Genomic DNA, 15,016 nt, shown 5'->3' with positions numbered 1-15,016 from the left:
TGTCCAAAATGTTGCACTTTCCAGCATTATTCACCACACCCTCGTGTGGATTTAGAAAGGCTACAAACAATTATCCAGCGCTCCCAGTATGCTGCGCAAAGAACATGGAAACACAAGTGCGACCCAGCTGGATACTGGTTAACCAGCTATTCTTATAGAAATAAAACAGAAACACATTAAGAGCACAAAAATAGCATAGAGGTGTATAGCTAAACTGAGTGTTTCTGCAGCTTTCAGTCATAGAGAATACACAATAATACAGATGCACAATACAGCTGTGTGAGAGAGAGCCATTCAGCAAAGAGCAGGGGAAAAAATTAGAAAACATAACCATTAGAGTTGAGGTTGTTTTTCCCATCCACACTGGTTGGGCTGCATCATCTATCAGAGCAGGTACCGCACTCAGCTTCTTTTCCTTCGCTGGATTTTCCAAAGAGCACGAGGGGGGGTTGAGAGGAAGATGGATAAGAAATATCTCGAGATCAGACCCATTTTCATGAGTGAGTAACACGATAATCGAGTCAGACCTGCTCAGGATCGGGCTAAGGCACATCTTTGGATTTTACTAACAGCTATCGAGAGGAAGGCTAATATACATAAAATAAAGCTCATCCTAATAAAAACATAATATCTAAGCCAGTTTTTTGGACCTTTTTTTAAAAAAAACTCCATTATGTTCATTAGGTCATGTTTTCCCCCCCACATATTTTTGTGCTTCAGAATAGTTAGTGATGAACTGAACTGATCTGATCCCAGTAGACCTGTGAAACAAATAGAAATCCAACTGACAGCTCAGTACTGTGGAAGAATCTTGCACCTGTGTGATATGACTGTTGCACCCCGGCCTAGGCAACCGGGGTGCAACGTAGAAAAACAGAAATAAGGAAAATAAAACCACGAAGGCTCTCCACCAAAATCCCAAAACGAAAATATCCCATAACGAAAGCATTGACAAACCCATTCACAACTATTTACAACAAACTATTTATTTACAACACGGGGGGAGATCGCGACCATGACATCCTGAAACACAAGGCTTAAATACATAGAAGGAGCAATCAGGGAATGGACCACAGGAGGGAAACACAGCTGGGGCAAATTAGACCTGACGAGACAAGGAAAAGTAAATTGAACACACTAAGATGACACAGACTTTCAAAGTAAAACAGGAAATACATGATAGTCACGCAAAAAACAAAACACTGACAACACCGAAACGTAACAATGACCAAAATCTCATATCCCGATATAAGAATTCTATCATCCCGATAACGATATAAATCACAAAAATGTAACATTTTTGTAAATTCTGTGAATCTCGGGCAGCTCGACTTGCGGGAAGTGTTTCCAGCTCCGCGTCATGTAGCTGGAGTCGAGTGTTTTAACCGATGCATGAAACTATACATTTTTAGACATAAGTTGTAACGGCCGCTGTTTTCTTTGTGAGTATTTATTACACAGGGTGCTGCGGGGAACAGCTTGTTCTAACGTTTGAGTCTAAGGTTTATTTATTAGCACCCGGCAGCTCTTTTTTTTACTTCTCATCCGTAAATAATCTGCTCTTTCACGTGATTCAGTTTATTTTGAAAAGTCTCAACAGGATCTTGAGCTTTATTGTGAAAGGTTTATGTGGAACATAAACAAGCGGACATGCGATGGTTTTACGTCGTTGTTGCTAACCACAAGGCATACAAACAGCCGCTTGTCCGTCTGTAGTGTGGTTATATTAAATAAAAGAGAAAGAGGGAACTTTAAGAAATTAATATAGCCACTACAGTGACCATCAGAACAATGAAAAAATATTGCTGTAAAGAGTTTATTTTGCGAAACCACGAAACAACGTAAAATGAAACGATAGACGTTTTTATATCGTCATCCGATATATATCGTTATATCGAACAGCCCTACTTGCACCACCTATTATTTTTTTGGTTTTGCCTCCTAGAAGACAGACTTCAGCCAGCAGTGTTGGGGATCTTCTGAAAACTGATGGAAATATGAACATAGAAAAGTATCCTCAGAGTCTGATCCACGAAGTATCATCATCTGGAAAGCTTTTGATTTTTCAGCCTAACATTGATCCCAAACAGTGTCAGTGCAGTGAAACCCCGCATGGATAGAACAAACACGGAGTCAAACACTATCAGCCGTGGATTGGCCTCCCCAAACCATGGACCTCAACATTACTGAAACAACCTGTAATCATCTTGGTGACAAATGGAACGAAAGGCAGCCAACATCCAAAGCTCTGAATGTCTTTTAAGAAGCCTGGAGAACTATTCCTGAAGATGACTTAAATAAATTACAAGAAAGCTTGTGTAAGATAGTTCAGGCAGTGTTGAAGAATAAATGTGGTCATACTAGATATTGACTTTCAAACTTGCTAGAATTGCACAAACTATTTTCTCTTATATACTGTTATACACTCTTATATAAATTGTTCACCCCTTTCTCATTTTCCTGGCAAAATAGTAAAAAAAATTAGGGGTGGCTAATGGATATGGTAAAAACTCAGGTTGTAGCCTGTAGATATTTAACTAAAGGAAATTGAATTAGTATTCTGCCGAAGCTTTGAGTCGAATGATCGCTGCTGTGCTGACTGCAGGGAATTGGGAGTCATAAGGGTTCTATTGACTCATTCTGGCTGCTGACCAGATGACTAGGCTTTGTATCCATTCGTCTTCCCTAAACACATTAAAATACAATCTGACGCCTGAGCGGACGGTCACATTAAGTGACAGAAAACCACCAGCGGGTTTACTATGTTACACACAGAAGTGCTTTTACATTTTGGAGAGAGAAACCTGAAGGAGGGTAGGCTTTTACTTCTAAACGTCTACCTTGTTTTGTTTGGAATTAAGAGTACCTTTGGCCTGGGTGCTTGTGTGGCTTGGGTGGTTTGCTGAGTCGCTGTGGGTGCACTGAACTGCTTGGTGAGGCTCCAACTAAAGCAAAAGACCACTTCTACCAGCCTTCATTTCATCCCACTGCTAATGAGCTGTGACAAGCACTCAGCTCACTGGGTTACCCCATGTCTACAACCACACTGGTATCTGTGCAACTGTGTTATTAATGGGGTGCAGCTGAGGAGGGCTGGGCAGCTTTTAACCAACACCTGATGGCAGACCACCCTGACGAATACGCACCTAAATTTAACTGGTTAGTAAAACAGTAAAGCATAACAGAAATTTGAGACACAGGCAAACATGCTAAAAGGATGCACTCATTCATGCTGACAATTAATAATAATCTGATATAAAATGGTGGCAAAGCCATTTTAAGTATTGGTAAAGCAGATGCGTGCAACCAGTGCAGCTGCAAGGAAGTTTAAATCCTAAAAAAGCACAATGAAAGGGATTTAGTCAACAAGACAATCCTGTTGGGAGACCCTGACAAAGCATCGGAGACTCCCTCCAGACGGCAACAAAACGCAAACGACAAGAGGGAGAAAAAAAAAAAAAAAGTGGAATTCACTGTGCTAGATGACCATCCCCTCTCAGTGAAATGTGGGGTTTCAATGCTCTCCAGCCTCCCTTCATGCTGCCAAAGTCACATTTCATCTCCAAAGCAGCTGTCCCACATCTGTACAGTTACTGAGTGAGTTCCTTTAGAAACAAAGCTCTAGCCTGAACATGAATCCAGGTCATTAATAACTGTCAGTACTGTGGAGACAACGAGCCAGTATGTCGTGCTAAACTATGCCATATTTACTCAGATACAGGGGGCCAATTTTAGTGTAGCTCAACTTTAACAGTTGCTACTAATAACTTTATGCCAATGTTTAACTCACATCAGGTCTTAAGGTTCATAAATATAGAACTTATTAGAGCCCACGTATCCTATCATTATCCAGCTTAAGTCATAAAAGAAGTAAAAATAGACTGCTGGCTCAAAGCCCACCAACCACCACTACCTACCAGGAGGTCTGCTCAGGCACAGCCTTCACAGCACAGCTGGCTAGAAAAGCAAACACACAGCCCACATGAAGGACCTGCTTCAGTTCGTAATGCTGCTACAAGATCTAAACTATATTGACACAACTGGCTAACTAACTACTTGCTTTGGAACGTGTCTAAAATGTAGTGTTTTGCACCTTTAGGTGTGCAAACACACACACACACACAAACAAAACACACATTTTTATTTCCATTTTCTTAAAACACCCTGCAGGTCTTCAAATGTGTCACAGAACAAACTAGGAGTAAAACATATACTGTGAAGTATACATAAAAATAGTTATAAACTTCATAACGTCTTTGATGGTAACTGCAGTTGAAACATAGATCTGGGATTAAGGAGAAGCACTTGAATTTTCTGTGACAGCCAACAAAAAAAATGATAAAGCACCAATTTTACATCAGATAGAATCCACAACCACATGTTCACATCATCACTCCACATGCTGCCTGCTGTGATCTCACATACCAAGCAATTTTGGCTTGAGCAAATGCAAACAAAAGAGCTCGATCCAACTAGGAAAATCAAGAAACCCTGGTAGACCACCTATTAAAGAAAACATCCACTTTCAGAACATGCTCCACTGCGTTTACTTGTGTTTACTACACAGTAACATGAGACAGAACCTGACAAAAGTGTGCCGTACATCACCTCACTGTCACCAGCTCTCCTCTCAGATATCTTTCTGCGCAGTGATTGGTTTCTCCTTGAGGATTTGGGTTGCCATGAGTTGGTAGCACACCCACGCTCCCCTCTTTCTTCCTCTGCGTCTACCTTCTCCCTGCTAACGCACCACAATCCAGAAGAACTTAATCTCTGTGTTCAAACCAACAGATGCGGCATAACTGTTTTGTCAGCATTAATGAAACTAATGACCTTAATAGAAGACCCGTCTTTCTGCTGTAAACAACCAATTTGCATCATTCAAAGCCACGTTCCGACCTCTAATCGATTTCTTTTCGTTAAAACGTCTCACTTGTCTTTTTAAATGAGCAGACTGATGCCACGCTGCGTGCCACAACAAGAAAACCTCACATTGCATCAGTTATTAAAAACTAGTCAGAGCAATAATCCTCAAATTGCTCAACGCTACGGAAATGACTGGATGCTGTACTGGTCTCTCCCAATGCTTGCTTCATCGAATGCTGGGGTGTTTTGTTTCTGAGGCATTTACAAATTTATATTGAGGTTAATGCTGCGCTTCAGGCTAGTGTGAGTTGTAAAACACCATCCCTATGAGTATTAATATGTGACGGCAAAACTGCATAATAAATGATTCACTTCACTTCTTGCTTTTCACGTTAACCTTCAGGGGAGCGGAGGAGCCCCGCAGCTCAGGCAGAATCGAAATCTGTCATATTCATAATGGAGTGTCAGAGATAAGAGCCTACTTAAAGGAGAAAGGAGCTGCACAGCCCCGAGGCGTGTGCTGTCCAAACCGAGCTGTCCTCCACTCATTAGCACAGCGTGGATCTGTAATCCCTGGCGTTCTTTGGGGGCACAGGTGTCCCCTGTCTGTCCTCAGATTAGCTTTGTAATCCCCAGGACCCCCCTGACCTGACAGTAGCGTTTGTGTTTGTGAAGCTGTTCACTAGAATGCCTCTTGACCACTCGGTGAGTCAAATGTTTTTGCCTCTCGTTTTACACATTCCAACGACATTTCATCCATTTACCTCACTGCGCTCACCGATAACATGACATACTGGACTTAGCAGACCATCTGTCAGCTTCACACTCTCTAACAAGAGTGGGTACTCGCTATTCTCATTTTATCCACGCTGCTCACAATGCCATCAAAGTGCCTTCAGCAAGCCTCGCCACAAATGCAGCGAAACGCAGAAGAAGTCAAATGATCGATGTTGAAATCGGAGCCCAACAGCTTTGTTCAATTTTAAAGCATGACACAGAAAAAAACATCTATAACACTTTGTGGGTAAAATACACAAAATATTGCAAAAATATGTTTACGTTGTGGATTAAAAAGAAAGGAAAAAAACTGTGGCTTGAGTGCTGGATGTTATCCAAATTCCGGAAACATCATGGAGGTGGTGTGGAGCAGCAGGAAGCTATCCAAATAAAACAAGTGATACATGAACACAGAGGCGCTCTGGCCAGACCAGATGTTGTGAGGTTGCGAAAGTGACTGGACTGAGGTGGAGTCCACGTTCCAGAGCGAATATGAACCCGAAATGTTGTTTGTTCAAAACAGTTAATAAAAAATGGCTCGGCTGAGTTAAAAATGATGAGAAAAATTAGTTTACATGGATTATAATATTTAAAAGAACCTTTTAAATCTTCCTCCTGTGGCAGGAAATCTTCAATGAAATGAAAAAGAAGCCGGATGATTTAATACTACTGCTCAATAATAGCCTTTAATTTGTCTTTTATTAACACAAGCCTGACAAATACAACCAGCTTAGTGCCTAACTGTAAGCTGTGACAATGATGGCCACATTTGTGTCACTGTGTCGCATTTAGATGTGTAATAAAGTAAAAGTATTCAGCATCCTGTTTTATGTGTGCATTTGGGTGGGTGGGGGTTGTTTTTTATCCTGTTATACACACTTATTCATTAGTCACAAGAGTGGAATTCAAAGGTTAAATGCAATAACGAAACTGATTACATACAAACTTCACAAGAAAGAGTGATAAAATAAAAAGCCTTTGAAATGGCTTCCATGATGTCACCCGCACACACTGATGGCAGGCATGACGTAACCTGAGAGCTGAGTGCTTTCGCTTTATTTTCACTGGAAAACCAGGAAGCTTTACGGTTGCTTCGAAAGCATTACTGTCCCCTAGTTTGCAGTTTCAACGCAAACTAGGGGACAGTGGCACTTAGGTGGCACCGCAGCTAAAACATTACTTTCCTGCTCTGTGACACTTCTGGAAGGCGTGCAAACATTTCTGACAGAATCATGATTACCTCCCCCACAAAAAAACCCCCAAACACACCTGTAAATTTTGACCCTCCAATCCCACCCTGTCTAAATCGGCATCCCTCAAACGCCGAAGAGCCGTACGCTCACTTTTTCCAACGAGACGATAGAGGCACTCTGAACAGCAGGTGCTTGCCACAAAAGTACACTTTTGCATCATCCAGTGAAGAAAGGCTAAATGGGAGCTTGAAACCACATGATTACTGAGCACACAGCTGCTTTTATGGTATAAAAAAAAGGGCTGCAAGTGGCATCCCTGTCGAGCACACGGACACGGTGCCTGCAGACTTAACAGTGTGGATCAAACTGTTCAAAGCTGAAACATCTGAACACCAGCGTCAGTGATCAAAGGTATTATTCAAACCTGTTCAACTGTCCCATGGTGAGCATCTTAATACAAGATTTTCATAGGAGAGGAAAATTGCCTGCTCACCTGAATTTGAAGGATTCAATCTATTATTATATATTATAGATTTATTTTATAGGTGCATAAAATTATTTACCATTTGTTGGTAATGTGTTTTTTTTAATGAAACCGCAATCTGAAGCCTCTACTGTAGGAAAGAAACAAAACTGATGTTTTGCCAATTTCCTATCTCTGTTTTTGAGATTTACTGGAAGCGCTTGAGTTGGTACTGAATCCAAATCCTAACCCCGGATAGGCTGGTGCTTCTCTGTGGCTACTTGTAAAGAGTCTAGAGTAAAAGGCAAATCTTCTGTCCAATAAAACCTGAAACAGCAGACTGCCACATTGTCTTCAGGTCTAATGGAGTCCATTCAAATTCAACAGCACCTCCCATTCTGCTCCGCAGATGTTAATTCTGGCAAGTTGCTACCCGACAGAACCTGCCTTTTTTACTGTGGCCATTTCAAAAGCAGCTTATGTCTCACAAAGAATAAAATAATAAAAACGTACTAAAATAAAAGCCTGAAAAAGAATGTTAAAGTTAACTTTTGAGACAAAGTGTTACATCACATCACAACTGAGGACAAAAATTAAGCTCAAGGCCCAGGATTGACAAGTGTCAGTGCCAGAGGATAAAGTGTATTCTTGTCATAATGACACTAATAACTGATGAATTTGCTGGAAGTTTTAGATAAAACTCAACATCATTAACATTAACTAATTCTTAAGAGGTCACAACAAAACACCCACTCTTGTGCAGAACTTTGACAGACCAAGCAGAATGTCTTTCTAGTGCAGCTGCCACCTTGGAGCCTGGACAGATCCTGACCATAATGCACTTCTCAAAAGAGCTGCAACTCTGTTGCTCTTTTGTGTGAATTTTGGACTGGTCCTGGCAATGGACTGTTACCCACATGAAAGGATCAGACTGGTCTTTTTAAGACTCCATCATCATACACCTGCAGGAAGAATTACACCAAATATAACTATGGATGGCCAAGTCTAAACAATGACTCCAGGCTGATGTCAAAACTCCCAGGGACATTTTCTTTTCCTCTTAACACAGTTGCTAGCTGGCATTCAACATTTCATTGATGCCAAACAAAGTGTTCGGCTGCTTTATTAGTCCACAACCACGCAACTGAAACTTCATTCAGCAGGTAAACAAAAGCAAAGTACAATCAAAACAAAGTCCAGCTGACAGGTTTAAAGGTTATTCTAGAGTCAATGATTTCCTTTGGGTTTATGTGCCACCCACATAGTGGAGCAGAAAACCGAACCCCCGAATGTGCACATGTCAAAACTGAAGTTAGAGCAACGATACTGATTGGACCCTCAGTAGTTTCAACTGGGTGGTGACTGCACACAGCTGAGAGACTTTTTCTCACATAATCAGCTGAGCCTCTGCCAGCCAGGCAAGATGCCTCCAGGCTATGCTTTGGGATCTTGAGCAGCACATTATCGCTTCACACCGCAGTACCTCACATCCCCTCTGAGATTTCACAGGCCAGAGCGTTGGTTGCAGGATTTCATTGCTCCCTGAGCATAACATCCTCAGTGCTGTTCTGGCTAATTGGTGGGTGAGTATCCTGGGGATCCAGCACAGCAGAAACCGATACAAACACACACACGCATAGAAACGGGTATGTGTGGAGGCCTCTCGTGGCCTGCCGGCTCTGGGTCCAGTGCCAGGCTCCGTCTTGGGCTTCACACAGAATAAAGAGCAGCTCTGTCTGGTGGTCCTGACGCACGGGATTCAGCCACTGCTCATCCTCTGCACCACAGACAAAACCCACTGTTCTATTTTATTAATGAAGAAGAGTCAACGTGGAAAAACCTAAGAGGTTTAGCTTAGTCACTTCCTGGGTTTCATGTAGCACTGTGAGAGATGCAGGGCTCAGTGTCTTCGCACATTTGAATGACATTCTAACAAAAAGCCAATTTGCATATTACCACCAATGCACTTTGGATACACCTTACCCTGGGAAGTACCAGAAAGCGTTTTCCAGGTAAAAACCCACTCTGGACCTGCCGATGTGACAGATTAGACTTCATTTAAACATGAGGGCTACTCTTGTGATTAATCTGCTGGAGTGGATTTCAGATGCGGTACCTCACAGCAGAAATAACAGCAGATTGTGGTGCGTCGCAGCCTTTAAACAAAGCAGCTTAGACGTAATCTGGGCAGACTACTGAGAAGAGCAACAACAGCATCCAAGCTACAGTCCCCCCCATATGGCATTTAAACAAGTAATGACTCTGAACTTCTCTGTCTCCATGACAGCAGGCACGATACTCAGAGATTCAACTCGACGGTCTCCTGGATGTGGGTGCAATCTAATTTGATTGTCAACTCTGTGGTTAGCTGAGGCAGAAGAGCAGACATGAGGCCTTGGCTGCATTCCTGTTACAGAGTCATTTTCCTTTGGTTCAGTGTGAAGCATATAGACTGACTAATACTGTACATGTGACTCCCAAAGACCGACTGTAATCATTTCACGTGCTTTCAGCTATTGTGCACTTATAAGCCAAGAAACATGTTAAAAATGCCGTTCAGAAATTTTGTCTGGATCTGGCAAGTGCATGGTTAACTGATCAGCAGCACACTGACATGACAGAACTGTGCCGTGCAGATTAGACATCAAGAGGGCTCACTCATAATCATGTGGAACTCATCTGTGGTTGACTTATGTTACCAATACTACGACAACAAGCGAGCAAAGATGCTTTAAAAGAACCAGCAACAATGAGGAGTCATAGAAAGCAGAGAGCCTTGGCATACAAACAAATTCCTATTTATGTCTCTATGACAATCTGCGCCGTCTAAACAAAGATTATTTGGGTTTAATCTCCTTCTGACTGAAGGCCAAGGCTGCATGTGAATCAGGCAGTCCGATCACAGCAGAGGCCTCAGATTACTATTAGCTCAAGTCTGTTTCAGAGATCAGTTCTTGGCCTAATGAGCCACTTCACTGGGAGCTTTTCATTTGGTAGAAACTGCAGACTCCACCAGAGGCAAGCCACTTGTATGACAATCACACACAGTGAGAGCAAACAACCATATCTAAGGAAGGTGGGTTGAAATTTAACTTACTACAGCTTTGAAGGAGCTGAAGGCAGTTAAAACTACATCAGTATAAGTTAGGGTTAGCTCACTGAGCACAGGCAAAGGTTATAGTTTCTATTATTTCTTTGGGTCTTAAATACAAACTTTCAACTATTTTAATGAGATAAATGCGATAAGTACAAAAAAACAACAACAAGATATTACAACGGCCAAGAAGTGGGGACTTCTAAGTATAATTTAGATTGGCACATGTACACAAATCATTAACTACAGACATAATATGGTGATAAACTTTAACAACACTGAATTTTGCATTGATCTTAACAGTTTATTCTTGACCTTGGAAACATTTTTGCTAAAACAATCTCCAGTGAAGGACCATTTAATGGCATTGACACATTAACTCATCTTGTGGACTGTGCCAAGATCCTGGACTTCCTGGATCTTCCAGCATTCAGTGGGTAGTTTAACAGAACACCGTGACACCAGTTCCTGTACAACACAAGTCAACATTACTTGTGCAGCTACACAAAATCTTTACTGTAGAAACTAGGCTAATTTTACATGTGTGGTTACACACAGATGCAGTCTGCTCAGATGATTTGAGTCACGAGTTCATATTTGAAAAGCTTTTCACATCACACACCGTGCAAATTTTAATAGAGTGTAGTTCTGTGCAAAACTCTTGTCACCCTTCATTTCTCTTTATATTTTGCTTCCAAGGCTCTAGACTTTCATGTAATTTTTAAGTGCTCTTGAGCAACAGTTCTCCACGCTTGCTGAAAGTTTTTCTCTGGACATTAACTGCTATTTTACTCAGTCTGTTGCAAAAGCATATGTCCTCATTTCTTTTATTGAATTCATGAAAAATGCCAACGATAACCCAGTTTGGAGGGTGGATGAAAGGGTGGTTTTCACGCAGATACTCATAAGGAAGAAAAAACAGAGTAAAGGCTGAGTTATGAAAAATTACACTAGAACTGGACTAAGAATCGGTGGCAACAGGTCTTATTTAGTGATGAATCAAAATTTGTAATCTTTGGATCAAAGTGTCATCATGTGTACGGAGGAGCTCAGAACAATGGATAGAAAAAAATAAATGATGGAGCAGTATCGGTCGTGGATTGACCTCCTCAGAGCCAACACCTCAGCATTATTGAAGCAGTGACAGAGACAATGAGGAAAGGCAACCAGCATCCAAAGAAGAGCTTTGAATGTCCTTCAAGAAGCCTGGAGAACTAATCCTGAAGACTAATACATAAAGAAATTACAACAAGTGATGGTCAACCTCATTAGAATAGTACAAACTCTGTTTTTGCCTTATATGTTTTGTTTTTAATCTTTCATGTTTGCACACTTTAATAAATCACTGTGTCTGTTTCCCATTTTCCTGACAAAATATCATGAAATGAGGGGCAACTCAAGACTATTGCAAAGAACTATATGTCCTTGATTAAAAAGAAAAAAACAAATACAAAGCTGTGGACAACTTGAATGTGGTTACATACTGTGCAAGTCTTTAATCCAAATGGTTCCCTGCTGTGATCCAAAGCTTGCCTGTTGATCAAATCTATTAAAAGTGGCAAGTAAACAGTCCTGCACCTATTATTTGACCAATCTGGTGTCAATATGCAACAAGAAGACTACTATATATATCATCATGTCCAAAAGCAGTCATTTAGTTATAGTTTACATAACTGATAAGGGGAAACCAGCCAATCAGATTGATAAAACTTTATGGGTGACTAACAAGGGGCTAAATGGCCCACTTAAATCTTGATCAGCTCTGAAGGCCTCTGTTATGTCAGGACACAAAGCAGAGCGAGGGGAATCATCCTAATCGTTTGCCACTCAAACTGAAGTGAGGTGATCAGAGTCACGTAGTGCCACTTGATAGTGCCAACTGCCATGAGCCACAGCTGAGACACATTAGGGTTTAAACGGCAGTAACTAACACTAAATGCTGTGATTATAGCACTAAGTTCTTTTAATGCTGGAGGGCTTCCATCCAACCGAGAGCTGAGGCATCATGCTGGCAGCAAGGAAGAGGAGGGGAGTCAGCGGGGGAGTTCCTGACATGGTATGAGGACGGACGTTTCAGATAGCCATCCTAAGAAATTTTAGACTTAAACAGTTTGATTAGGGCGGGGGTTTGTATCCTGGGAAGCGTAATAATGATGAGTTTTATAATCAACAAACTACATTTTCTAGATCCCAACTGTTTTGCTATTTCTCATTTGAGAGGGGAATTCCTAATGCTTGTAAAATGTAGGAAGTAGGTGGTTCTAGTAGCAGATGTGATTAAGAAAAGGGCTTAAATCCCTCGGCAGTGTGACGTCAAACCTCTCTCTCCGTGCTGCCTCCAGGACAGAAAGGGATTCACCAGTGTCTGACAAGAAGCAATCTCACCCCAACACAGCACAGCGAATTGACTTCCACCTAAACTGCTTTTTTGTGATGTGCTTACAGGCTAAACGATCTGCCCCGCCACCACTAACATAACAAAAATGCTCTGTAGCGAGTTGGAAAAAAAAAAAGACAAGCTCGAAATGAAAAACCTTCTCCTCGTCTCCGTGACGAGTGCACGACGATGCAGTGATAAGAACCGGCTTGCTCAAGTCAAATTCCTTCTCCTAAAGCAGTTAATGTGTATGAGGGCGCGAGGCCAGGCGACAATCACGTTTGACCCACATTTTGCCGGCTCTCAAATTTCACCTCACTGTTCCTCTGTGCAGGTTTTGATTCACTGACTGGGGCACAAAGCTGGAGAGCAGAAAGTCATGTGTTACTCTGTGATGGCTTAAATAAATAAAATTGTCCAAGAAGATGGTAAATAACACTTTAGTACACCAGTACACCAAGAAATGAGCAACACATCTGGCCAATCAAAACCTATTATATACAAACCTTTTGTGAATCCCTGCAACACAGTCAGTATCTTGATCAACTGTTTAGAACTGTTTTGCATGGAGGACTCTTTATGTTGGTGCCCAGGTAAGGTAACTGTTGACAGATCCACTGCCTGCCTATGATGTGACAGATGTTTCAAAGGACCTGACATGCTAGGCACTTAAAGCTTCAATGGGGAGCTTGTGTCTGGACTCATAAAGTTACCAGTGTAGGTGTCTCATGCATATACTTGTGGAAGTGCTACAATATTAACATTTTATCTTTTTATAAAAATTTATTTATTTATAGGGCCAAAACGTAGTGTCTGATCTATTTCAGGACTATGTGGTAAAAAGTGTAAAAGCTGACTCAGATACTTGTTGAATCAAAAAGAAAGAAGGTATCAATAAATTCCCAGTCCTGCTACAACTTCATCGCTACTTTGATTACGGTTAAAAAAAAAACACACAACAAAGTTTAGAAGTTTTGTCAAGCTCAAAAAACGTCATATCAGAGGAACAGATGCAGATCTTGTGCAAATAAACAAACACTTTTCTGTTTGGAATGACTTTTTTTTTTTTTAACTGAGCAACAAAGAGAGGATCGGGGCGTGCAGGACGAGAAACAGAGGGTCCAACCTACACACACAGCTGTCCCGTCCCGGGGCACCGGAGCATGGAGGGAACAAAGAGAAGACAGATGCAAACGACTTTTTTCTTACCAAAACGATTGCAAATCTCTCCTCCAGTTCACCTGCGTCTGGCATGGGGAGTTTCAGGGGCATGTTGTGTCCCCTGAGATCAGTGTGGTGGTCCATGCTCCCTGCGTTCCCCATGATTCCTCTTTTGACCAGAAACCCCAACTTTTTCCCCTCTTAGTCCACTTGAGAAAAAAACAAAACAAAAAAAAACTCTGCACGGCGATAAAAAAGGGGAAATATCCGCACGCTCTTCGCTTTGCTCAGTCGCCCTGGCAGGATCCTCGCAGGTTTATCCAGATCACTTCTTCTTCTTCTTCAACATAAAGCACATGTGAGGGAAGTAACATAATGCGACGGGTCCGAGCGCAGGCGGCGGCGGCGGCAGAGGAGTCCCTGATGAAACATTTTCACGGCAAAGGGAAGAAACCTGGAAACGTGACTCCTCTTACTCACTCGGACCTTTTCTATGCAGTTATCCGTATCTTGCACAATTTCGGCTCCACTCCCAGCCGGTAGTAATGACGACGAGCATGATTCACGATTACTGCAACCCTATCTGTTACTTAGTAGTGACTGAGTGAATGAGTGAGTGAGCGGGTCCGGCTTTCCTAATCCCTCCACTGCTGACCAGCTAGTTAAGGAGGAGGGGGTGTCCACACGCTCACACACACTTGGACACACTCGCAGCCTGCGCGCACACTCTCATCCCTCTTTTTACAATGAGTCCTTTCAGGGGGGCGAGCCTCCCACTTCTTCTTGGGGCGTAGCTCCCAAAGCCGTAGCTAAGGAGATGCTCGGTGTTGCATTGTGGTACTTTGAGTCCAGAGTCAGGGGCCAGTAATCAAGGGACGCCCTCGTGCAAAAGAAGAGCGAGTGCAGGGACTCTGTGAAGTGAATCCATCCTTCTTACGGTGTGTTTTTCACTTTTTGTGTAGATAAACTTAATTTGTTATATAATATCCTGCCAAACTCTGTCACAATGACTTCATTAGTCAAGCGTTTTCTACACATGTATGATTATCAGTTTTGAGCTTAACCAGTTATCATATTGAACAATG

General features: G+C 41.9%; 1 protein-coding gene across 8 annotated transcripts in view; it reads right to left on the bottom strand.

The window, feature by feature from the left end:
- fmnl2a (formin-like 2a) overlaps nucleotides 1-14,719 on the bottom strand; it is a 51,174-nt gene extending 36,455 nt beyond the window's left edge. For all 8 annotated transcript variants that reach the window (XM_005723373.1, XM_005723376.1, XM_005723374.1 and 5 more), the window contains exon 1: nucleotides 13,980-14,719. In XM_005723373.1, the coding sequence (XP_005723430.1) occupies nucleotides 13,980-14,093 (114 nt within the window). In that variant the 5' untranslated portion in view covers nucleotides 14,094-14,719. The remainder of the gene's footprint in view (nucleotides 1-13,979) is intronic.
- Nucleotides 14,720-15,016: the final 297 nt, after the last annotated feature.

Source organism: Pundamilia nyererei, unplaced genomic scaffold (genome assembly GCF_000239375.1).
Source record: "Pundamilia nyererei isolate P.nyererei 1_Seehausen unplaced genomic scaffold, PunNye1.0 scaffold00009, whole genome shotgun sequence".
NCBI classification, from domain to species: Eukaryota; Metazoa; Chordata; class Actinopteri; order Cichliformes; family Cichlidae; genus Pundamilia; species Pundamilia nyererei.
The sequence above is the reverse complement of the archived record's forward strand: the minus strand, read 5'-3'. Positions and strand labels throughout refer to the sequence as shown.